Consider the following 25,099-nt stretch of genomic DNA (forward strand, 5'->3'; position numbering starts at 1 on the left):
AAATAAGAATACGTGAAATAAAATGTTTTGGCGTTTCCTCTATCGAATTTCAGAATGCCATACAAATCATTTTCTGGATTTAATTTTTTAAAATTTATAAATTACTTGCTTTTTAATCCAAGACCCATTGATACACATTTAGATATAGTGTGGGTATTTTGTTCACACCTGTGGGTCAGTATCACCAAACAGAACTGTGGGTGTCCCATGATGCCACAGTTCATAAGTCAATCGATGGCTCGAGGGAGGGATGGATGCCTCACACCTCTACTAACAGATGTTCTGTTTTGACAACTGCAACACAAAGCCTTAGGCACATACTGCTCTTGCTTACACTCTTACGAGTGTAGGATTGCATGTTCTGGGACCAGAGCAAGCACACACATACACAATCGTGCACACACACAAGCGTGCCGACACATGCACACACCTGCACATACACACATGCATGCATGCACACACACACACACAGGGAGGAAAGAACACAGGCACACAAAGACGTAAAAAGGCAATCAATCACACTTAAATTACATCATTCACTGTGGCGTAAAACTTATCATTGACAACATGTAAAATGTACCAAAAGTTGACAAAAAAAAGGAACGTCAATTTGGTCATCCATACACAAGCCTGTCGTCAGTCAAGCAGACACAACCTCTCTGTAGCAGCTGGCACATGGCTGTCTGTGCCCACTTCGTGGGTAGTGCCCCTCTTTCAGTGCCTGGATCGTGTGTCACGGCAGCTAACCTGATCTCCCGTTTCGACAGCGGCGCAGAAATATGCAGCTCCTATTCGCCCACACTCTCCAGCGTTCTCACAACAACACACACACAAATAACAAAAGACGCCTCTACCACCTGCCCCTGGAATCAGAAATGAATGTCAATTCACGACATGCCAGCCTCAACTGGGCCTGGGGTAGGTAGAAACATGGTGGAAAATGTCATTGAAGAAGAAGGATTCCCGTTTATATGCCGAGCTCCACGGGCTAGAACGAAAATGTGATGCTTTTAATTGCATTCTTCAAGATAACTGTTAAAATAGATGAATATAGCATTCTGCTTGAGTGGCTCTCTGTGTTCGGTCAGAGACAGCACCTACAGTAATGCTATAATTAACATTCAAAGCTCATTCAAATGAAATGGCAACTTTAATTTGCACACATAAGGTTTAATGGTGAAGAATAGGAGGTGGTAACTTGCACCTTAATATTCTACACAGATTATCATATATAGAACATAATCAACACCTTCTCCGTATGCCCACTCCATGCATTACGGATGCAAGAAACTCGGACACAGACAGACGCTCACACATATAGACATACATATGCACGCAGACGCACACACGTACACAAATGTACACACACACTTGCAGCATTAGTGTGGAAACACTAGTCATATAATCATCTATAGATCATGAAAATTATAATATGTCAAAAGAGTCTGTTGCCAGTTATATACAGTGGGTTCATATTTTATGTAGCTCCATGACAGGGATGATAAGGATAAGGTTTAAAAAAAGGCCACATAGTATAGATATCATGTAAATGGACAGTTTGTTTACTTCTATATCATCAACAAACAAAAAAGCGATTCATATCTCTCAAGCATAGACTGAAAATAAAATGTGCCTGGACCTTTTAATACAGTCCCCATAGTCTGAGACACTGGATGGGGCAACAGGGTAGCCATGGATGAAAGAGCTTGACAGACAGCACAGTACAACTGGTAAATTTGCCTGTCCAAATCCTGGTATGGAAAGGCAATGCCATTCATTCCTGACAGTTGTTTTGTCATGAGCACAATATTTTTAAAGGAACGGGGCAGTTTTAAATGAAAAAAAAAGTGGTATCAGTTTGCAAGCCAAAACCCTATGACCTCTTTGCCTTCTGATTCGGGCACATCCATTTACACTACATTGCAGATGATGTAGGGGTGACAATCTCCTCCAGATTCACAGGAGTTAAATTCTGGGGAACAAGTGAGAAACATTATGAATGCCTGGAACTGTCACAGGTCAAACTGGCTCTGTATGAGAGCTCCACTTTATCCCCAAAGGGAAACAGTGTGTGCATGTAGCAGCATGCTCTGAGCTTCAGCTGGAAACACAATGAAACTAACCAGAAATGATCACTGGGCATGAATCCACACTTTTTGCGCAGTACTCTATCATTAGCCCATCATTAAGAGATAGAAGATTTGGGGCATAGTTTATGACAGGAACACAAATGCCCTTTCAGTAGTTTGGGCAACATCAGTTCACTTGTTTCAACTTCCTGATTTATATTTGCCTTGGGCCAAGCAGAAGGCTTATCCCATTGAACAGCAACAGGACGGGAATGTGTTATGGTGCTCAAGCGAAAGGTAGGGACCTTATTTCAGGAGAAGCTTGTTAAATCTTTACAAACCCTGATAAGAGGGATTATATTACTATAAGAATGCAGTCACACACACACGCACAGTCTGCTCCATGTTTCTGCAAATCTGACAGGCCCGTCTTATTGAAATGGCCATCCATTATCCAGGGGAAATCAGAGGCGTCACCCTTTTCAAGGAGGTTACACAAGTCCCATTAGTGAGAAACTCACCCATTCACCTGCAGCCACATTCACATTAAAGCCATTTTAGATTCTCTGTCAGGTGACACAGAAAACATGCAAAGGAATCTGAACAAATAAAGGTAGCAGTAAATACAAAGAAGCCAAACGAAATAAAGTTATATTGCATTTCATATGAATATACGGTATTATTATTTTTCAATAGCATGATTTTACGGTGCCGTTTGTACAGAACTCAACTGATTGAGTTATTCTCTGTACAGCTATGCCATGTAAGAAAAGTAACAGTCTGCTTGTTTTAAAAGGCTGCGAATGTGAGACTGATTAGCTGCTACTGTTCTTTGTACTCCAGTTTCATCTTAGTCCTCCAGTGTTTTTTTGACACCCCAGAACCCGGGGTGAAAGGTCATGTAATCAGTACTAATGGTTCCCTAACATCCGACACAAGGTTATCCCGGAATCAGTGGAGGTAGGGGGGATGCACTGCTCTGAAGGAGGGCACGTTTCCCAGAGGATCACAGGGAGTGGTCACTGTCCTCATGGAGAACACAATGTCACTGTTGTCATTGATAAGTACCATTGGGGACCGCATTAATACTGGTAATAATAGCTGAGGCTACCGGGGACCATCAATGGCCACTAGTATAGCACTCTCAAGCAGGTCAGCTGGGCCTGTCAGAAAAGACAAAGAGGACTATTCCAAAAAGCTGATTTATGATGAGAGGCTTGGAGAGGTCACAGTGTCACAGTACAGGAAGTTCTGAGGGATACAAATGTAAGACAATATTACTGCAACAGCAGAGGCGGCACTCGGGGGTCCGTGACCCCAAGAACACGCCACCAATCAAAGGAACGTAGTAAAATATTTGCTAGGCTAATAATGGACACCACAGGGCAATCATGTGAGAACATTAAGATGCCCTGTGTAGATTTTCTAAGACTACACTTCTATAGTCCCGTCTCTGTTTACAAATCCTCAGTTCGTTGTCCATTGTCCTGAGATCCATTGCCAGTTCAGATCTGAAGTAATTTTCACGGACAGCAGGTGACAGTGATATGTTTGCTGGTCAGCAATGATTAACTTGGAAAGCATTTGAAAGCCAGTACAGGAAAAGAGAACTACCTTTCACACAAATTCCTGCTGTATTACAGCATGCCAACTGCAGAACAACATACACTAAGGACAAAGCTACATTTAAAAATGTACATAGCCTGTATTGCAAATTATTCCAGCTGTGGTAAATACAACAAATCAGTTACATTGTTTAGTGCTCTCACTAGTAAATTCAACATAATAACTTAATTCTCCTCAATATCATTAACTGCAAATACAGCTACACAACATTCAACCACAAGCCTAATTATTGCTTATCATTCCAAAATTAGTCTGGGATGATGATCATACAATCTTTGACTAACCACACTTTAAAAGAAAAAGAGAGAGAATGCACCACAAATATTCAACTGGAGATTTAAATGCATGCATATATTTAAAAAGATATAATAACAATAAAGACCAGCCTGTAGCACTGAAGTAAGAGCAGGACTCATTTCTCACCCCTCTCAATAAAAATCTATATCTTCTAAGTGCATATTATGAGTTCATATTATCAACATCATAAGAAAATGTATGATCGATAGAGATTTGCAGTCACTGCCCAATATGAGCATAATGCCCTGCCCATATAAAACAAATGCACAAAACAGAGGGACCTGAAAATTAGCATACACCCCTGAAGTATTTTATCCAACATGCACATCACACACAAACATTTTCTCAAGAGCAGGCATCTTCTACATTTCAAATGTAGGCATATTGAAACATTCATGAAGCTTTTTAAATAGTATTGCATGTACTTAATTATAATATATAATAAAATAAACCTTTGTCTTAATTAAACAACACTGCTTCATGTGCAGAGAGAGGGAGAGGCTTACCTGTGACTGAAACGCTCATTATAGCCTCCAGGGCCCTGTTGTTGTCCAGGTCTGGGCTCAGACGCAGCTCCCCCGTGTCTTGCTTCAGGACCAGCAGGTTCAGGTCGTTCCCTTCCACGAAGCTGTAGTGGAGCTTATCCGAAACGTCCGGGTCGTGGGCTGGCACCCTCCCAATTACACCAGAGGGAAAGCTGTTGGCCTTGTTGGTGACATAGTTGTTGAAGATAATCTCAAAGTTCTTCAGCACCGGGGCGTTGTCATTGACATCCACCAGCTGGATATGCACAGTGGCCCGGCTCACCAGGGGTGCTGAGGTCGCCTGGACCACAATCACATATTCAGTTTTGGACTCGTAGTCCAAGTCTATGAGGGCAGTCAGGTCCCCATTGAAAATATCAAGGTGGAAGACCTCAGGGATATTTCCCTCCACAATCTGATACATGATCTGGGCATTGGTCCCCTCATCCGGGTCGGTGGCTGTGATCCGTGCCACCACGGAACCCACAGCACTGTTCTCCTTCACAGGTATGTACAGCTCGTCCTTCTCGAACACGGGAGCGTTGTCGTTGATGTCCAACACGGTCACCTGGATGTCCACCACCGCCTTCAGAGGGGGAACGCCCCTGTCCACCGCAAAGGCTCTCAGGTTGTACACTGGCACGTTCTCCCTGTCCAGCTTCCTGGCCGTGCGGATGATTCCGGAGTAGGGTTCAATGGAGAAGTCGCCATCGCCATCGTCCCCGCCTTGAAAGGTATAGCTCACCCTCCCATTGGACCCCGAGTCCCTGTCGGCGGCGGAGATCTGCAGTACACTGGTCATGGCGGCGACGTCTTCGAACACGCTGCCCTGGTACATGTCTCGCAGGAACTGTGGCGCGTTGTCATTGGCGTCCAGGACGATGATCTCCACGTAAGTGGTGTCGGACTTCTGGGGAATGCCGTTGTCACGGGCGATGATGGCGAGCGTGTAGGAGGCCTGGTCCTCGTAGTCGATCTCCATCTGAGTGGTGACGGCGCCCGAGTCCGGGTCGATCTTGAACTGGGGAACATTGTCCTCCATGATGTAAGTGATGCGGGCGTTCTCACCGGTGTCCTCGTCCGTCGCACTGATCACCACCACCGTGGAGCCCACGGGCTTGTCTTCGTTGATCAGCACCTGGTAATTGGCGCTCTGGAACACGGGCCGGTGCGTGTTGGCATCGGTGATGTTGATGAAGACCTGGGCGGTGTCGTGGCGTGTGCCGTCTGAGGCGGTCACCGTCAGCACATACTGCCGCTCCTGCTTGTAGTCCAGCGGCAGTGCCAGGGTGATGAGTCCGCCCCCGCTCTGGCTAGTTATGGCAAAGCGATTCCGCGTGTTGCCGCTGGAGATCTGATACGTCACCACACTTTTCTCATCGCGGTCGATGGCTGTGACCGTCACCACGCTGGACCCTACCAGGGCGTCCTCGTTGATCTTTAGCTGGTACACCTTCTCGGTGAAAGTGGGGACATTATCGTTCACATCCTTCACAGTGATGCTGACGCTGGCTGAGGATGACATCACGGGGAGCCCACTGTCCCTTGCTTCCACTCCAAAGGTGTAAAGGTCAACGGTCTCCCTGTCCAGCTCGAGAGCAACAGTTATCCAGCCGGTGCTGTTGTTGATTGTGAATGGAAAGTCAGGGGGTGTGTCTGTGAGTCTGTATTCCAGAAGGGAGTTGTCCCCGGAGTCTGGATCAATAGCCTGGATGTGGATCACAGAGTAACCGATTGCCACATTCTCCATAACGCTGGCTTGGAAGGGCGTGCTGACGAACATGGGGGCGTTGTCATTCACGTCCACCACCTGGACCACGACCATGCCCGTTCCATTAATCAGGGGGGGTCTGCCGCCGTCCTGTGCCTTTATCCGCAAATTATACTCCCTGATCAGCTCGTAATCCAGGGGGTTGATGACGTCGATGGTGCCTGTGGGGGAGTGGATGTAGAACTGACCCCTCACATTTCCACTGATGATGCTGTAGTGGACTTTGGCATTGTTTCCTTCATCTTTGTCTGTGGCCTCTACCTGGGCTATTTGTGAGTTTATGGCTATGTTCTCCGGAACCTGGACCACATACCTTTTCTCCTTGAATTGGGGGTAGTTGTCATTCTCATCCTCCACAATGATGTGAACTGTTGCTGTGGCACTGCGTGGTCCTGGGTCCTTGCCCTGATCATTAGCTTCCACTATCAGCTCATACTTGGCCTTAGTTTCCCTGTCTGGGCGGACCTTGATTTTAACCAGTCCATTCCTGGGATCAATTTCAAAACCAGGATTTGCATCAGAATTCACAATCTTATAGATCATATTGGCATTAGAGGGGGCATCCCCGTCTGTAGCCCTTATAGTCATCACTTCGAACCCCACCTCCACGTTCTCCCGAATGTTCACCCGGTATTCAGTCTGTTCAAACACCGGCCCGTGGTCATTTGTGTCGCTGACAGTGACTGTAAGGTAAGCCGTGGCCGACCTAGGGGGAGTGCCGTTGTCAGTAGCCGTCACTTTAAAGACGTGCGTGTCCTTGACTTCTCTGTCTAATGGCTGCAGTGTTGTGATGCTACCGGTCTGTGAGTTGATCTGAAAATAATCACTGGATCTACTGTCAAAAAGAGCATCCATGCCGTACTCAATCCTGCCGGCCTCTCCATCATCCGAATCAATCGCTTTGAGTGTAATGACACGAGTTCCAGCTGGCTCGTTCTCCGGGACCGACACCTGATAGTTGGGTAGCTGAAACTGAGGAGCAGTATTCACGTTTCTCCTTTTTCGTTTGTTCCACGAATCCAACAACCCACCGCCTTCCGCTGTCACAAACCGCAAATTCACGCGCACGGAGACACGGTCGCTCTCCACTCCGTGCAATGTGCACAGTAAACCCACCTCACTCGGCTCCCCTGGTTGTAAGCAACCATGCCCGCTCAATGTTACATTGTGGTTGTTAAAAACTACTTTCAAGTCCGTTTCAGTGCATGACCAGCTGGAAAACTTTAAATTCCGAGTGAATACTGGTAAATGTTCTTTTACATTCAAAAGCAAATTACCTGCCGAAAAGCAGGACCCTGCCTTCACTCTGGAAAGAAAATTAATGTAGACATCGGGCTTACCTGATGAATTCTTTCTCTTATATTTGATGAAACAATCCTGCCCATGAACATACGTGTTAAAATGTGTCGAAATAAAGTTTTCAGATGTCAAAGATCTTATTTTAAAATAAATGGGCACAGGATTCCTATGTATGCGCGCACAGTCCACTTTTCTGGAAAGGAGTAGCACTCCGTCTTGACCGTCTATTTCTAAAAAGTTTTGAATGTATTTGGGAGTTAAAGTCCTATCGATTTTATAGATCCAAGAGGGTCCCAGTGATAAATTCGCCAAAACGGCTCCCGGGTGCAGTGTTTCCGAAATGTGAAGATCGAAACATCCCAGCAAGGGAACATATAATAGTAAACCAACCCAGATCCAGTTCATTGGCAGTTCCATGGTGTAAAACTCCTTAGATCCACACAACTTCACCAAAACACCTGGAAAAATCCATGAACTCGCCTTTTCCCCACGCTTTGCCTTTCAGGTAAATTCCATTGAACGTTTTTATTGTTATAAAAAACACTTTTGCTTTATGTCCGCGGAGCTGTGTCTCATTATTTCCACGTTAAGTTTAAAATGACTACAAAATGGCTCCGTCGCTCCCCTCCTCCGAGACTGATTAGCATAAACCTGCTGCGTTTGCCCCACGGGAAACTTTCGCAGGGGGCTCTTTCTTATGGATATTTGCGAAGCTCTACTGGCGAATTTAGAATTGTGCATGACCTCGTTCATTCCCTTATTGGTCTTTGGTGGTAGTTTGTTAACATGCATTGTCTTTTAAATTCACGTTCTTCCCGAGTAAGCTATCATTGCAGTAGTTTTGTGTCACGGAAACTTCCTCTAATGCGTTCTGTTGTTTTTTTGTGTGGCAAACACGCTTGTGAGAGTTTAGCAGCTATAGCCTACATTTATGCTTGTGCTGAAATATGTGACGACAAATGACTTATCTTTTAGCCCATGTAACTTGATTCATTATAATTCATTTAGACAATGATAGTAACTAAATTCGGTTACATTAAAATAATGTATAGGCTAAGTAAAAAAAAAATCTGCAAAATTGTCATTATAGCCTGTGTGTTGATTTAAAGATTATTACTTTGAAAAGGGTAAAATATGCAAAATATGTGTTTTCTTCCGCGTTTAATTAACCCAACCATATTAATGAATTTGAGACGACTGTCGCATATTTCTAGTATTCAGTAAATAGCTAGTTGGCTGCACAAACCTACACCTGTCTGTGTAAGAGCGACACCTAGCGAATAGAGCACAATTAACAGTTACGCAGTTATGCAGAGAACAAAGGTATGCAAGAGAATGTTCTGGATGATGTTGATAGAGAGGAAGAGCGATGAGATGTTTTTCGTGGGCATGCTGACGAATCCCTCTTCTTAAACAGTTTGGCTTTGTTTTACCTTAAACTCCAGGCAAAACTGTTACTCCCATCTTCAGCATTCCAGACCATTACTGAGGATTTACAGGACATGCATGATGTCAGTCAGTCTCATCTATTTCATAAACTCAAAGAGAAGTTGGTGACTCTAGATATATCTGAGGGTGATATAAATAATATTGTGGATATCCTAAAATCAGAGGATCTTTTCCGGGCATGCAACACTGGTACATTAAAAAGAAGAAAATCTGTTTTTAAAAGTCAGTTCAGATAAATTGAACCAGTTCCAATATGTCTTGGACAGAATGAGTCTGGAAAGGAATGCTTTGACACTCAGATCACTCTTTCAGTGTGAATCAGTCAGGCAACAAGTGTATGCCCATAAGCAACAGGTGTCTTCCCCAACTCGACAAACGGACACACTGGAAGATGCAGTATATGGGATGGCAGCAATGTTGCAGAAAATGCATTGTTTCAATCTGATCCAAAATCCTTGGGCCTAATCTTGTATCAGGATGCTTTTGAAGTTGCTAATCCTGGGATCAGGCAAGAGGAAGCATAAAGTTCTTGCTGTGTACTTTTCACTGGCAGATATGGCACCACACAACAGGTCAAGTGTGGACCAAATGCAACTGGCTTTATTGTGTCGAGAGCATGATTATAAATACTTTGGCCACCACAAATTTAGTTCTCTTATAAGAGATCTGAAAGATCTAGAAGAAAATGGTTTGGTCATGTCTGATGGACAGGCATACAGAGGCATGCTGTGTGCCATCGCTGGTGACAACGTGGGATCACACAATATTGGTGGTTTCTTTGAGAACTTTAGCAAGAGTACTCACTTCTGCAGATTCTGTGATATTGATCGTGAAACATTCACCTCTACCTTGGCAAAAGCATCAATCAGTACAGCTGAAACCTACAATGGCCATGTGCAGCAATTGGTTACAGCAGGCTTAAACTCATCTGCAGGCATCAAATGTGATTCAGATTTCAATGATCTTTCCTTCTTCCATGTATGCCAACCTGAACTACCTCCTTGTTTAGGCCATGATCTGTTTGAAGGTGTTGTGTCTTATGATCTGGCCCTGTATATCAGTCATCTTATTACAAAGCAAAAGGAGTTCAGTTATGTAGAGCCAAACAGCCGTGTAAATCACTTTTGTTACCTTGGCAGCGATGCCAACAACAAACCAAGTGAATCCTGGAAGTCAGAAACTAAGTGGGCATGCTGTACTGAACTGGTGTCTACTGAGAGTTCTGCCACTCTTGACTGGGGACAAGATTCACAACCCAGTGGACAATGATGCCTGGCAACTTGTGCTGCAACTCAGACAAATCATCGAGCTGATTTGTGCTCCAAAGATAACCTCTGGTCAAATAGCATGCTTGAAAGTTTTGATAGAGGAGTACTTACTAAGCAGAAAGGAAAGTTTTTCAGACCAGCCACTATTATTTGTCTCATTACCCAGACCTAACCATTCACTTTGGGCCTCTCATACGTTTATGGACTCTACGCTTCGAGAGTAAGCATACATATTTTCAAACAGTGTGCTCGCAAACTGCACAACTTCAAGAACCTCTGTTCCACTCTTGCTGAAAGGCATCAGCTTCTGCAAGCTTACATTAGTGCTGGTTATATCCTCCAACCATGTGTCGCCATTGAAAAAGGCACAGATTTTTTTGTCCAGGACTACAGTGATAAGATACAAGAATCAGTTGCAGTATAATTTTAACTTTCAGCCAAGCAGCACTGTTGCAGCACATAAAGTTACTGTTAAAGGCACACTATAAAAATAATATGTGTGCTATCCTGGAGAAAAATGATGAAGGACTTGTCTTTGGCAGGATTAAGTTAATTTTAATCCACAATGCTACTGCCGTCTACTTTGTCACAGAAAAATGCCAATCTGTCGATTTTGCTGATCGTCGGGTTTATTGTCTCACAGAAAGTACATGCTATGTGTGTGTGTGATGCCCACTAAAATGTGATCACATTAGTGATGTTATTTTTGCGAGCTTATAATTTTATTTTACAGGTAAAATCTGTCTATTTGTTTCACGATAGTGATTTTATTTTTGTGTAATTCAGTTTTATAAAATCAGTATAGAGTTTGATTTACGTTTGTCTGATTGGTGAATGTCCAGTTTGTCTAGTTTGGTGTAAATTAGCTAACGTAGGCTAACTAAGATGTGAGAAGTTAGCTAACGTTAGCCAGTAACGTTATGAATGCTCCGAACGCTAGCTAACTATATAACTTATTTGAATTAATTGACCGTTACTAAGCAAAGTTAACGTTAGCAAAGTTAACGTTAGCCCTACGTTAGTTTCCTGTTAAATTGGGAAAGTTAGCGAACAATATCACTGTCTATGCGTAACACGCCCGGTACGTGTAACATGTGCACTGATCATAAAATGCTACGAGACTACTATCCTCTGCCAGAGTATATGCTTGGCTTGTCAGTGATCTCACTCCACCACTCTTTTCCATGTCTATAGGATGCTGGAACCTAGTGATCTGATCAGGGAGGGCATCCTTTCTATACTTCCCAGTATCCCTGTAGAGTCACTAGGTCGTATGGTGGAGGAGCTGATACAGCAAGGAGTAGAGACGGAGGAAGACCTGCAGTATGTAAGTGAACAAGACATTGAGTTCATAAAGCCCATTCAGTGCAGAAAACTTCTGGATGCCTGGAAACATAAAGGTAATTAAGGTTTCAGATGCTAGTCATGTTTTCTTATTTCCAAAATAATTTCTACATGAAATATATAATTGCAATAGCCAAATAGTAGAAGAGCACATATGATGGGAAAAATACACTAAGAAAAGATGCAATAAGAAAAGCAAATCATATGGTAGAGAAAATTAAATAGGATGAGAACATACAATTTCATAGTGTAATCAGATAGAGGCTGAAATTAGCATAGTGAAAGAGCATAATGTATCCTCAATGCAAACATAAATGAGAGTGAGAGCTGTTACCAGATATACATTTTAATTTAATATTTTCCCCATTCCAGAGCCTGTGTCCATTTCTGCCCCACCAAGGCAGATGTCCGTATGCATCCCGCTGGAGCATAGCTCTTCAATTTCAAGCAGTCCCATGTCCTCTCCTCCAGCATCACCCTTGCCAGCAAGGGCAAACTGGCCTGACACTTTTAAAGTAAACTGGGACAAACTGCACAGCCATCCAGAGTGGAAAAAGGCTTTCACCAGCAGATAGGTGACAGGTGATCGGCTTGATTGTTGATGACATGCGGAAAATTGAAGTGAATCCAAGCAGAGCCCAGTGCCTCATCATTGCAAGGGACATAGCGCGACAGTATCCCCCAGCCATTTGTGGATACAATGGATGATGGAAGAACAACTATAGGGGCAGGTTCTGTGTCAAATAAAGACACGCATAGAACATTTGAACAGAAACAACACCCTCGCTCGTTGCAGGGCATCAAAGGGTACAAATGGGGCTGAACCACAACGAGGACCTGCAGACACTATGGCAGCCTGGGGCTGAACCACAACGAGGACCTGCAGACACTATGGCAGCCTGGGGCTGAACCACAACGAGGACCTGCAGACACTATGGCAGCCTGGGGCTGAACCACAACGAGGACCTGCAGACACTATGGCAGCCTGGGGCTGAACCACAATGAGGACCTGCAGACACTATGGCAGCCTGGGGCTGAATCACAACGAGGACCTGCAGACACTATGGCAGCCTGAGCTTCCACCCGAGGAGACAGAAGAATCTCTGGAAAATAAGAGACAAAAGCTGATGGAGCTCTTTTCATGTGAAGGTTCCTCAGGAATGGAATGGGCAGAATTGTTAAAGCTTATGGAAACAACATATTACTTGCAATGGCAAATGATAAATGCTAATCCAGCGCCATCTTTGGATGACCTGAAGCAGCAATGGCCATATTTGTTTTTCCCAAGGAGTATGTGCACTCTCTTTGAACTTCTGACCGATGTTCCAATAGTCCGAAAGATTGAGGCTTTTCTTGAAGAGCATGGCAGAAACATCATGGAGTTCTTCAAAGAAAACCTGACAAATGATGATGTAAAGGCTGTTCTCTACAGCACTGATTGCAATGTGACTCCTTCCAACATCCTGCACATTCAAATGGCACACTTCAAGGAGCCATTGGATGCTTTTATCATCCAGACTGATGTAAGATTATGTTTGTCACAGTGTGTTTTAGACAATATTATAGTTAGACATTTTCTTATTTCCTTACATTAATTCCTTCCATTATTCTAAAATTCCAGGTCTACTAACTTGTTTCTGTGCTTTTTTAAGGACTTTTTTTTAGAACTCAGGGCACTTTAGACGACTTAGGTTTTACAGGATTTCCTCTTACTTGCCTCTTAACTCTTAAGTAACTGCTCTATACAACAAACAAACTAATTCTAAGAACAATGCCAATGGAATATTTAATTAAATTTCAGCCTACCTTGCTTTTTTGCATTCCATTTAACTTGAACGAGTTTAAAAAGCAGATGTGATCTAACTTATTTGTCAACAATACAGAACAATATAAACAGAACAAAAATAAATTATGGTTTTGACTGTTATATCTCCTGTAGTCTGATAGTACTATAGTAACTATTGTATTGTCTAATTGAAACAATACTACTGGTCAAACATGGCCTTTTACATATTATCACTCAAATTTGTAGTAATCTATTTGTCACACGTTTTCATACAAACATGATCAGAAGAGACTGATTGCATAATTTTTGCCATTTCTATAAACTGTTAATCATTTTTTCAGGTCCAATGACACAGACAAAGCAGCGATGGGTGATTAGCATAGAAAATAAGGTGCTGTGTGAAGAAACTTCCTGTGTGCTTGGGCTTGCTGTCGTCTTCTCGTACAACAATTTCAGCCTTCAGTATCAACATGATGCAGCGTGCACACTGGAATTCATTCAGAGGTGGGAGCTTTTTCACGCACATTGTACCACAGAGCTTGACTTGATTTACTTTTCTTCATACATCGCCATTGTCCAATAACCTAGTGATAACTACTGGTACTGACTCAAGAACATTACTCCTGCCTCGAATATCGTTATGGCTAATACTGTTTCCTTTCCATTGCATTCTTCTGTGTAACTTGATAATTAGTGTGAAATCTCATGGTTCAATATTCTTTTTTTTTCTCAAAAGTACTTTTAATACTGGAGATGAAGGTACAAATACAGTATCCAAAAGTAACAGACAAAACAACAGATGAAAAAGGACCCCCCACGTCCAATATCTGGTTCAATATTCTGCACCACTACCTTGTACTGTACAGGCCCTTGCTTGATATGTCACATTGATATCACCTAAAATAATAATATTTTTGTCGTTCTATATTGTTTTCCAGAGCCTGCATTGATGTAGATCCTGAGAGGGGCACAAAAGCAAGCCATGAGAAGGTGCAAAGCAAGACGAGCGGGAAGATGGTCAAAAAGGGGGCGACATGGCTCAGGCAGTAAGAACAGTCGTCTGGCAGTCGGAGGGTTGCCAGTTCGATCCCCCGCCTGTGTTGAAGTGTCCCTGAGCAAGACACCTAACCCCCAAATGCTTCTGACAAGCAGGTCGGCGCCTTGCATGGCAGCCAATCGCTGGTGTGTGAGTGTGTGTATGAATGGGTGAATGAGAAGCATCAATTGTACAACGCTTTGGATAAGGGCGCTATATAAATTCCAACCATTTACCAAAAGAAGGCGACATCAGTGTTGCATGTCTGCACACTCATCAAGAAGCTCAGTGACTTCAAGTGGGACTTTGTCGGATCTTTCTCACACGCACACTATCTTATCCAGCCACTCATTCAAACATGCATTCACTTATTTATTCACTCCCTCGCTCAGTGACTGAAGGCCCAGTGTTTTTTTCTTATTTAAACTGTTTTACGTTGTTGTACAGTTGCATAGTTCAGTTTTGTTCATTTTACTGTAATAGTCATGCAAACTGTTCTGCAGCAGGTTACCTAAAAGCCATTTGTTTGCTGTTTCTTTCTCACAAAAACTAAATTGTCACAGTGAGTTACCAAATATTGTCATTTAAATAAAAAATTGTCAATCTTTCAAAAGAACAAAACAAAGAAAAGTAAACAGTCAGGGAGTAAAGGTCTAGTTTTGCTTGTGTTGCACTGGTGACATGTTTTTATTTTTATTTTTTATTTTAAATTTATATTTTAACATGAATATTGTCCCTTTTTCTTCTTCTTCTTCATCGTCTTATTATTATTCTCCTTATTATTATTGTTATTATTGTTATTATTATTATTATTAGTACTAGTATTACAGTAACATTCTTTAATTATCATTATATACAGGATACATACTGCAGATTCAAATACAGTTCACATACTCTAAATATACAGTAGCTGACAAAACTGTGACCAGTATTGTGCTGTAAATGTATTAGAATACAGTAATGAACTGCACATTTATTAGTATACTGTAATTCTAAAATACAGTAAGAGACTGTGAAAAAGACAGTACTTTGCTGGCGATGCTGCTGCCAGTAAATTACTGTAAATTTACAGTAAAAAGTTTTACAGTACCCTACAGTAGCTACACTTCGTTTAAAAATATAAAGACAGGACATCCAAACCAAGCCTGGCTGAGAGGTTTGCCACTACCGAAAGTAGTCTGCTGTAGACTAAGCTATGGATGGATCGTATATTTGCTGTCCAGTGCTGAAACTTCCACATGATGCATCGCTGTTAATTTCAGCTGCTTAAAAATGAACGGCTAACCCTGTTGCTGTAAAATTCTGGATCATATTAGTATCCTATTATACTTTTTCATATGTTATTATTTTGGTAATATAATGCTCTAGCTACATTTATTTATTGATACGCTGAAGACATTCATTGTTTCCCTACAAGTGTACTGCCATTGGTGTATACAGTAAGTCAAGGTAGCCTATTTGGTGGTGGGGAAGGCATTCAGAAAAGGAATGCAGGAGCTGGTCATCTGGTTACTATAGAAATTCTGTGGTCACAGGCACATAAAGTTTCCCTCTCCCCCGCACCCCCATCCTGTGTTATGCAAGCATGTGAATAATTGCCCCACAGATCATGTGTTTGCCTGAGGCAGCTTTTACAAATGGATTCAAATTGCTTTTAGACTCCTCCCCCCTGCCCCCAAGCCTCTACCCCCACAGGCACATATAATTCCCTACCGGGATTACTCAGGCAATAATGAACATTAATTACCGAGCTGCTGCATTTGGAAACTTGCATTGCCTTCTCTCCCCATCCCTCCCTACCTCCCTGTGAACCTTAATTGTTGTCTCTGTGACTTGCTTAGTGTATCGGTATTTTTTAGTTGGCTAGGTAAGCAGTGTTTTGATAGTTAACTTTGGTCACTTTTGCTGTTTGTTTGTTTCTTGTTTGGCCCTCGTCCTTATCTTTGTTGTACAGGTAGCAGTTCAAATTGTACTTCCCTCTAGGGTCTTTCAGCGAACTTATCCCTGGTTATGGATATGCACTTTGTTGTACGTCGCTCTGGATAAGAGCGTCTGCCAAATGCCAATAATGTAAAATGTAATGTACTAACTCAAGAGATGTGCAAATGTGCAAAGTCCTTCGGGGTTTGATAAAGACTGAAAGGTAATTAATAGAAGGTGCAGGTCTTTTGAAGGTGTGCCAGAATGTGAGATGTCTGTACTGTGTCTGATCATTCATGAGTGGGAACTTCCTGGTGATTGGTCACCAGAGCAATGACATCTGCTAACATAGCCACAGATTCTGTATTTTAAATGAGGAATTAGTTGGGAACAAATGGATAATTGTGTACCAATGTTAATGTAAATGGAAAATGCACCTATCTAGCTCTCTGTTGCTTTTTTAAGGAAAGTGTGTAAATGAGCAAACTGCTCCACCGGGTTGAGCCTTTGGATAGTCCTTACAGGAGCTATATGATTGTATACGATAAAGTTGCAATCTCAGTAACCATGGACAGCTTATGCCCACTCATTTGAATGTCAATGCCGTCAACTATGTTCTGTCACACAAAACCCTGGTTAATGACACAAGATGGGTACTATCAATGTCCTGGTAACAGGACTCAGCTACTGAACCACAAAAGAAGTCAGTTCTACTAGCCTTTTTTTCTTGTTAAAAACATAAAATAACACAATAAAAAAGAGTACATGTTTGGGGTTTTGCAAAGCCTTTAATCAAATCAAACAATGCGTACAAACAAAAAAAAATCACAAACGGGGGGGAGTGTTCGACTCTTGCCTCTTTCTCTTTTTTGGTCATCCTTTGCCTCTTTCTCTTTTTTGGTAATCCTGATGCTTTCAGTTTGATGAAGGGGAATGAAATGATCAAGTGTAGTCCATTTACTGATTCAGACTTTCAGTATGAAGGAGGGTAAAACAATTATCAAGTTTAGTCCATTTACTGATTCAGACTTTCAGTTTGAAGTAGGGGAATTAATTTGTCAATTTTAGTCCATTTACTGATTCAGACTTTCAGCTTGAAGGGGAATGAAATTGTCAAGTGTAGTCCATTCACTGATTCAGACTTTCAGTATGAAGGAGGGTAAAACAATGATCAAGTTTAGTCCATTTACTGATTCAGACTTTCAGTTTGAAGGAGGGGAATTAATTTGTCAATTTTAGTCCATTTACTGATTCAGACTTTCAGTTTGAAGGGGAATGAAATTGTCTAGTGTAGTCCATTTGATCTCAGGCTGGACCATCTTCCTACAACACAGTTAAAACATGGTCTTTGGTCTTACACTGCACAGGCCATTGCCATCATTACAATTATTATAATACAGGACTTCAACTACTTACTTTCAGTTCCTAATTCATCCAGCATCTTGAAATCATGATGTTGGTTTCTGAAAGGCAAATTCTTACAATGAATTGCTGTATGGGAATAAATCTAATTTCATTACCGGTATGACATGTATGCAACACTGCATTCGTATTGGATGGTTACTACCACCTCCTCCTGCTTACCATTCCTTGAATTATTAGAACGCTCCTCAATCAGCTTCCTATAGCACAGAGAGCATAGAGGTTTCATATTATCCCTTCACTCTCACCATAACTCCTCCAGCTAAATTAAACCTTGGTTTCTCCACACAGCTGCGCACAATTTAAAACATTTCATCTCCAGCAGAAGGATTCGGCGGCAAGGTTTACTATGGCTTTGGATTTTTAAAAATTGTTTATTAAAGGTACAATAGGTAAGATTTGTGTTTCAAAACACTGTTACAAGACCATTGTAAATCCCTTCCTATCATTGAAAAAGGCTCACTGACATGTTGACCCTCTGCCTGCGTTTATAGTTCCAAAATGTACAGTTGACAGGCTGGCACATCATATAGCTGTACAATAATTCACGCTCATTGGTTGAAAATTGGTTCTAACTGCCACAGCCAATGGCGTTTCAATGTTCACAGAGAAGGGGGAGGGATAAACAGTGTAGTGCTTTGAAGGTGTTTGTTTCTGCTATTCCTCTCTTTACCTATTGGACCTTTAATGAACCATACTTTTTGGCAAAGACACTTGATCCTGAAAGAAACAAAGATCTGAAAGCTGAAAGCATGCTTCTCATGTGTAAAGGTTGGAGCGTGAGAAGCCAGCCCTGACTGGACCGTATTTTGGTTGATACTTGCCGCCGTAGAGCATCCATTTCCTGTTTCTGCAGCTCTATGATGGAGTCATACGTGCGGTAAATGGATTTAATCCGTTCCCGTTGGCTGCCTATTTCCTGTTGCACTGTAGCACTGAAATCGCTCATTTCCTTATTCATGTGCTGTGTTAAATTATAGATGTCCCTCTGAGATTCCTGTGATGGGGCAAAGACAAGCAGCTGCCAATTCCTGCCTAGAAGTCCATACAAATGCTAGTTCATTACTGTATGTTCTGAGGTGCTTCTCTTGCAATGCTAAAGATGTTTTTGACCAGTGTGTATTTTTTTACTAAAGGTGGTCCTAATACCCAACATGTACTTAAAAGGGGGAATTATGAAATGTACCCCTTCACGTATATCCAGTGCGTTGCGCAACGCCTCACAGGTGTTCCTCAATTTATCACTTTCCTCTTTCAGCCACACATTTTCCTTGACTAAAAAAAATAAAATTAAGCAAACCATGTCACACATTAAATTATGGCATTCATGGCATCTAAGATGTTGAAAATTTGCTGTTTGAAAGACTATCTGGAAAAAAACTTACCCAGGCACATCCATTTTGTGACCTAGATAAAAAGACAAATGGAAAATCAATGGAAATGAATAATTTCATACAATGCAAAGTAATGCAGATCAGTGCAGCCTATTAGGACTTAGATAAAAATGAATGAAGACTTACGATGGCTGCGGCTCCCCAGATAAGGGCCAGAGCTGCTGAAAAGATCAAAATGGCGACTCCCATTGCGGCCATCCACATTAATATGGAGTCTGTCTGAAACTCCTTCGGTGGAATGACCATCAACTGGACCAAAAAAAAAGAAGGTGTTAGCTACAGTCGCAGTCCATACGAATTTCTGTTATTTTGCCTCTGTAGTCCAGCACATTGGATTTGAAATGAAACAGTGATTTATGAGGTTTTTAATTTGAGGGTATTTACGTCCAGTATTTAATACGGATTTGTATGAGCTGAACACAAACTCATAAAACACAATTTCAACCTTGTAAAAAGTAGCTAATTCTAGCTGTTCTAAAAGATCGTAATTATTCTTACTGCGGTCGAAAACTCAGGAAGTTTTCCGTCTGTCCAAAGCGGGTCATCTAGATCCTCAGCTTGACATACACCCTAGGGAAAAATGGTGGTAATAGTGGTTTTACTAATTTTCTGGTTATAACAGTCACAATTCAGAATGTTGTGATGATACGTATTTTAGCTACTTACGTTTCCTTCCCATCTGACCCACTCATTTTCAGTGGAAAGCAATTGGACGCCAAGTCCACTGGCCTCCCGCACGTTTCCAATTAAACATGGAATTACTGGGGAAATAAATACATAAAATAAATAGCCTAAATAAATATTAAGTAAGCTTTCTTTGTTCTAACACTTCTGACACCTGGTTGACACGATAGGGCTACGTAATATTTATAATTTATAAACCAATTAAACAATAAGCGATGCAGTTTCACACGTACAGCATGCAATGACGTTACGTTATGTTACGTTATTCGTATAGTGGCGCTGCTTTACCATTTTTCTTGAAGCCGGGGTATATGTCAGTGTACTGTAGTACCCAAAAATGAAAAAGCAAAAACAACACAGTCCAAGCAACAACCGCCATGAACGAAGTGCATCTGAATATGCTGAAGAGATCAAGGAAAATCCTTATAAAAGCCTTATATCCTACTATGTCATCACAATTCCCCTATGACTCTACTAGGCACTTGGAATTCTATTTAATTGTTCTGAACTATGCGTAACAAAACTGATTACTACTACTACTACTACTACTACTACTACTACTGATAATAATAATAATAATAATAATAATAATAATAATAATAATAATAAAAAAACACTCATTACTAATCTCTATCTAGTGAATGTCTACTGAATCCCTATCTAGTGAATGCGCTATATAGTTTACTAAATAAACGGTCACTTCGGACAGCAGAAGTCTTATTTTGCAATACATCAGCATAATCATGTAGGGTACGCGCTGCTGCATATAGCCACAAAACCATGAACAAACATACCATATAGCCTGTTCTTAAAACATGACTCCAGAGATATTAAAGCTACGTATGCTCTTGCCTATGTAAAAGAACACATCTGAGTAGGCTAAACATCTTAAAGACAACCCCCTACACTTATATCCGAAACTTGGAACAGGACACGGCTTTAGAAGAATGTTGTTGAACGCTTCTAGTTGATAGACTGGATGTGGCCAGCTAGTTCGTTACAAATAACATTACTGTCAACTAGGGTTGCCACATTTGATTTGTGAAAAACCGGGACATTTGACGCGCGACGCGGGGCGTTAAACCATATTTGCAAATATTCTATGTTAACAGTTGTAGCACTCCCTATTGCCTCTCTTACCTCTATTTGTCCTGACGTAGATGCACCTGTCAACTAGCTATAAGACATAGCTAGAGCTAGCTAACAAACAACACCATTTACTAAACAAACAGGGTTTGGGGGATTATTGAATAACGAATAGGTATTAGGTCATATTAGGGTAGGTGTACTACTTTATTATAATGCTCAATGGAAACCTATTTGTCATCAACGTGGAAAAACCCAGAAGAGCTGGGTTTCAGCTGGGTTTCTCCTGCACCATAGTCTCTCACATTTTAAAATGCGAATGAAAAAAAAAAAGGTTTGTGTATAGGCCTAATGAAGTTAGGGGAATGCTAGTCGCAAAGCATTGTGGTTCGTATCCACCTTTCTAGTGACCATGGTTGTTTACTAGATTTTACGGGGTGCGATATTTCTAGTGCTCTCGAAATGTAATTTAATGTAAAAAGAGTCAAATAATATCCAAGATATTATCTGGATTTTAAAGCAATACAGAAATAAAATCTATGCAAAAATACTCAATGTATAATAAATAAATGCAAATGCAAATAACAATAGAAAAAACATTAACCTCTGCTATCACATTTTACAATGAAAGTGTCATTCAGTTGTGTGAAGGTGTGAATTATACATAGAAATGTACTATCATGAAGGCATGGGGCATATATTATGCTTATCTTTAAAAAAAAAAGAAAATAAATACAGAACGACAAATAGAAACGCAAAACAAGAACCAAGTGGTTTAGACTGGTTTTGAAAGACATCTCTAAAAAGTCGTATTCTTCCTAAAAGTTTAAAGTGGGCCAATTTTACCCAATCCAAACACTAGGGTGAATTGCTTGTCATTCAGATTAATTTTACATGGTCACAACGCCAGTTTTCCCTGCAGCACTTACCGTGGCTGTTCATTTATTTATTCATTTATTGAAATCTCATGGTGACACTGCTAAATCATTTGTTCACCTGAATATTGTAATATTTATCATATTTATTCATGAAAATATATAATACTTTAATTGTGAAGGCTATATGCTCTATGCGTTTTACATCAGCCAACAACTTGGGGGCGCTGTAAATTATCGTGATAGCTGTGCTACTAACGCTATGGCACTTCCGTGTTTACAAAAGTGTCCGTGAGTGAACGCGGGTGGCTGTAGTTTTCATAATAACTGGACGTGTCAGGCAAGCTGACAAGACGGTGAATTTTATATCCGAATATAATGGAAACGCAATGTGCAATATCTGAGCACTGAGCTAACATTTATTCTCCGAGATGAGGAGCAGTTCATCCACATCCCTGGCGCCCGGGCGCAGTTTGGGTTCGGTTCGTCTAAATAGTCCATCGTTTTGTTCAGGTTCGGCACAAACAGTTGGGTTATTAGATTCTGCCGCCGAACAATTAATGGTGCGTAGAGATTTCCAAGCAGCTGTCGAGACGTGCGAGAGAGGGCTGGACGTTCTCAGCAACCACAATGAACAAGGAGAAAACAGGTAGCCTACGCACAGCCTACTGTTCACATTGACCTTAACTTGGATCACTGATATTCTCATGCATCGATGTGTTAACACTTCTCTGTGTTCAGTCTGTTCTATAGAAGGCATACAGGCATATATAGATATAGGTCTAAAGAAATGCCGGAGAAACAAAGAGGGCGCTTAAATAAGTGAAGTATAGGAAATATTTTGGTCATGTTATCAGACACCTCATGAGATTTACAGGTAGTGCAGATGTCTGATGTGAGCTGGGTTTATCCGGCAGTTTCAGGTATGGAGAGCTGAAAGCAGCCTTGTGTGTGGTGGGGATCCAAGCATTGGCTGAACTCAACCAGTGGCGCAGGGTCCTCACATGGGTACTTAAGCAATATGGTAGCCCGGAAAAGATGCCAGTCAAAATTGTGCAGATGTGGTAAGTGTATATAGACCGTTTGGTCATAAAATTCCTATTGTTTGTAAAACTGAAACTGCAGTCCGTCTGTCAATGGCATAATAAAGTCTTCTCATATAACAAGCATACTTTGGATGTAATTGTTATTGGATTATATGCATTTCCAGCATACTCCTCTATGCCAAAGTGGGGGAACCAGCTACAATGGAGGAAGTGGGCTGTCATTGGCTCAAGTGCCATGCCAACCGAAGCATACCAGCCTATGGGACTGTTGCAGAGCTGTACCTCATACACATACTTTTGCCCCTGGGTCGACTGGGAGAAGCACGTGAGCTGTTGCTGGGAGAGGTGGGAGGCACTGCATTTAACGAGGATCAAAGGCGAGCGGCACTGGAAATTGTGGAGAGTCAGGAGGGACACAGCCAGGGACGGCAGAGTCCAAGTGCCGGCCCCCCGGCCAGTCCAGTGAGCACTGAGCTCAGCACACAAGCAGGTGTGCCTCACTCTTTGCATTTCCGTCAAAATGGCATAATGGATGCAGTACTGATGGGCCCCACTGAGCGCAGTACTGATGGGCCCCACTGAACGCAGTATTGGGTGGGCCCCACTGAGCGCAGTACTGATGGGCCCCGCTGTGTCTATGATCACTGAACTTTTGTCCATAATTTTGATGTTTCATTTATTTCATATAGAGTTTACCAAATTGAGCAATTGCCAGAATTAATATAGCTGACCTGTTCAGGGAGGAAAGGCATGACAAAGTTAAGGACAAATGTGGATTTATTCCAGGCCCTGGTAATGGTAATTTTCTTGGATGCGTGTGTTAAATGACCAAACATTCTAGTTTTTATGCTCCCCGAGTGATTTATTTTAGAAAATTGCCACATTAAAGAACTTTGTCAATACAAAAAAATAAAAATTACTTGCTTGCCTACATCCTTACTTATTTTGCTACTGGTGAGAAGGGTAAGATCAGCGGTAAAGCTAAATCCTGTCTCCTCATGTAAGTGACTCAGAAATGTTGACTTTAATGAAAATAACTACATTTCTCTTTATAATGCATTGCACTCTCTTTATAATGCATTGCACTTCCAGTGTGGCCTGTTCCAATATTACCATGTCAATTTTTTTGTATTTACGTATGTGCAGGTGTTGCTGGTGCTGCTAGTCGGAGGCTGGAAGTCTTATTGAGGCTGATGCACAGAGGGCTCTCAGTGGCTAAGAGAGGCTTGTGGTCGTTATCTCTCCGGAGGGCCTTGCTGGCTGCCTTCCTACTCTACCTGGTTCTAGTCCGGCTGGACTCAGGTGATGACCGGAAAAGATGTTCCAACGGCAAACCGTATGGGGATAAGCAGCTGACAGTGAATTAACAGGCTAACGTGAATCGGTGTCATCCATGTCAGTCCAGATGTTCAGATCCTGACTATTCTAAAGCAACAAGACAATTTCTAAAATAATTATTCATTTTAAATATTTAATAAAGATATAGGGAAGTTGTAGGTTACTGTGAAATTATTCCCATAATAATGTTTGAAGGGCTGTAAAGCAAACAAACACAAAAATAAAATGATATATTAATTTATTGTCTGGACAAATGACAGTCAAGCCATTATTTTCAACTCTGTACTGTTTTCCACTATCTTACAGTAAGTACTGGAAATGGCAATTGTCTGGCGTGACGTGTTGTCCTTTTGGGTGTGATTTCTCCCGCAGCTCTGCCGCCATCCTTCCCCTGGATCTCTCGCCTGCTGCAAATGTTTAGGCAGATGTGGGATACCATGTTTGCTCCGTACTATCGAGCTAGCTCTTTAAGCTAAGCCAAAATCTTCTGCGTTGAACCATTTCCCAGAAAGACGGCATGTATGCTAACATCAACTGGTGGATCTGGACTACTTAGTCTATGGCTATGGAAGATTGAAGATTTCCACGTTGAATAACCGATGATTGTGCTATAATTGTGTTTAATATGATATAAAAAATTGATGTTGACTAATTTATTTTATTTGTACAGCATTTTGCATTGAATTATAGTTTGTGTCGTAATTGTGATTAATGCTGCATTAAAATGCTATATTATTTAATTTGCACAGCACATTGTATGCAATGGTTTCCAAAGTATAATGAACAAGAAACAAAATGAATGAAAGGCATTTTGTGATCAAGGCGGGCGAAATAAAAACATTGTAAAAGCATTTGAAAGAAGCAA

The 25,099-nt window shown here is 41.6% G+C and overlaps 2 protein-coding genes across 4 annotated transcripts in view; one reads left to right on the forward strand and one right to left on the reverse strand.

The window, feature by feature from the left end:
- The window catches only part of LOC133134984 (cadherin EGF LAG seven-pass G-type receptor 1-like), an 83,160-nt gene extending 74,963 nt beyond the window's left edge, over nt 1-8,197 (reverse strand). For all 3 annotated transcript variants that reach the window (XM_061251677.1, XM_061251678.1, XM_061251676.1), the window contains exon 1: nt 4,499-8,197. In XM_061251677.1, coding sequence (XP_061107661.1) covers nt 4,499-8,003 — 3,505 coding nt within the window. In that variant the 5' untranslated portion in view covers nt 8,004-8,197. The remainder of the gene's footprint in view (nt 1-4,498) is intronic.
- A 13,916-nt stretch (nt 8,198-22,113) lies between these two features.
- Nucleotides 22,114-24,974, forward strand: pex26 (peroxisomal biogenesis factor 26). Its single transcript, XM_061251828.1, has 5 exons — nt 22,114-22,499; nt 22,768-22,914; nt 23,061-23,386; nt 24,043-24,198; nt 24,607-24,974. Exons 1-5 carry the CDS (start codon nt 22,282-22,284, stop codon nt 24,708-24,710), a joined length of 951 nt encoding a protein of 316 aa, XP_061107812.1. The 5' UTR covers nt 22,114-22,281; the 3' UTR covers nt 24,711-24,974.
- The last annotated feature ends 125 nt before the right edge of the window (nt 24,975-25,099 follow it).

This window comes from Conger conger, chromosome 8 (assembly GCF_963514075.1).
Source record: "Conger conger chromosome 8, fConCon1.1, whole genome shotgun sequence".
NCBI lineage: Eukaryota > Metazoa > Chordata > Actinopteri > Anguilliformes > Congridae > Conger > Conger conger.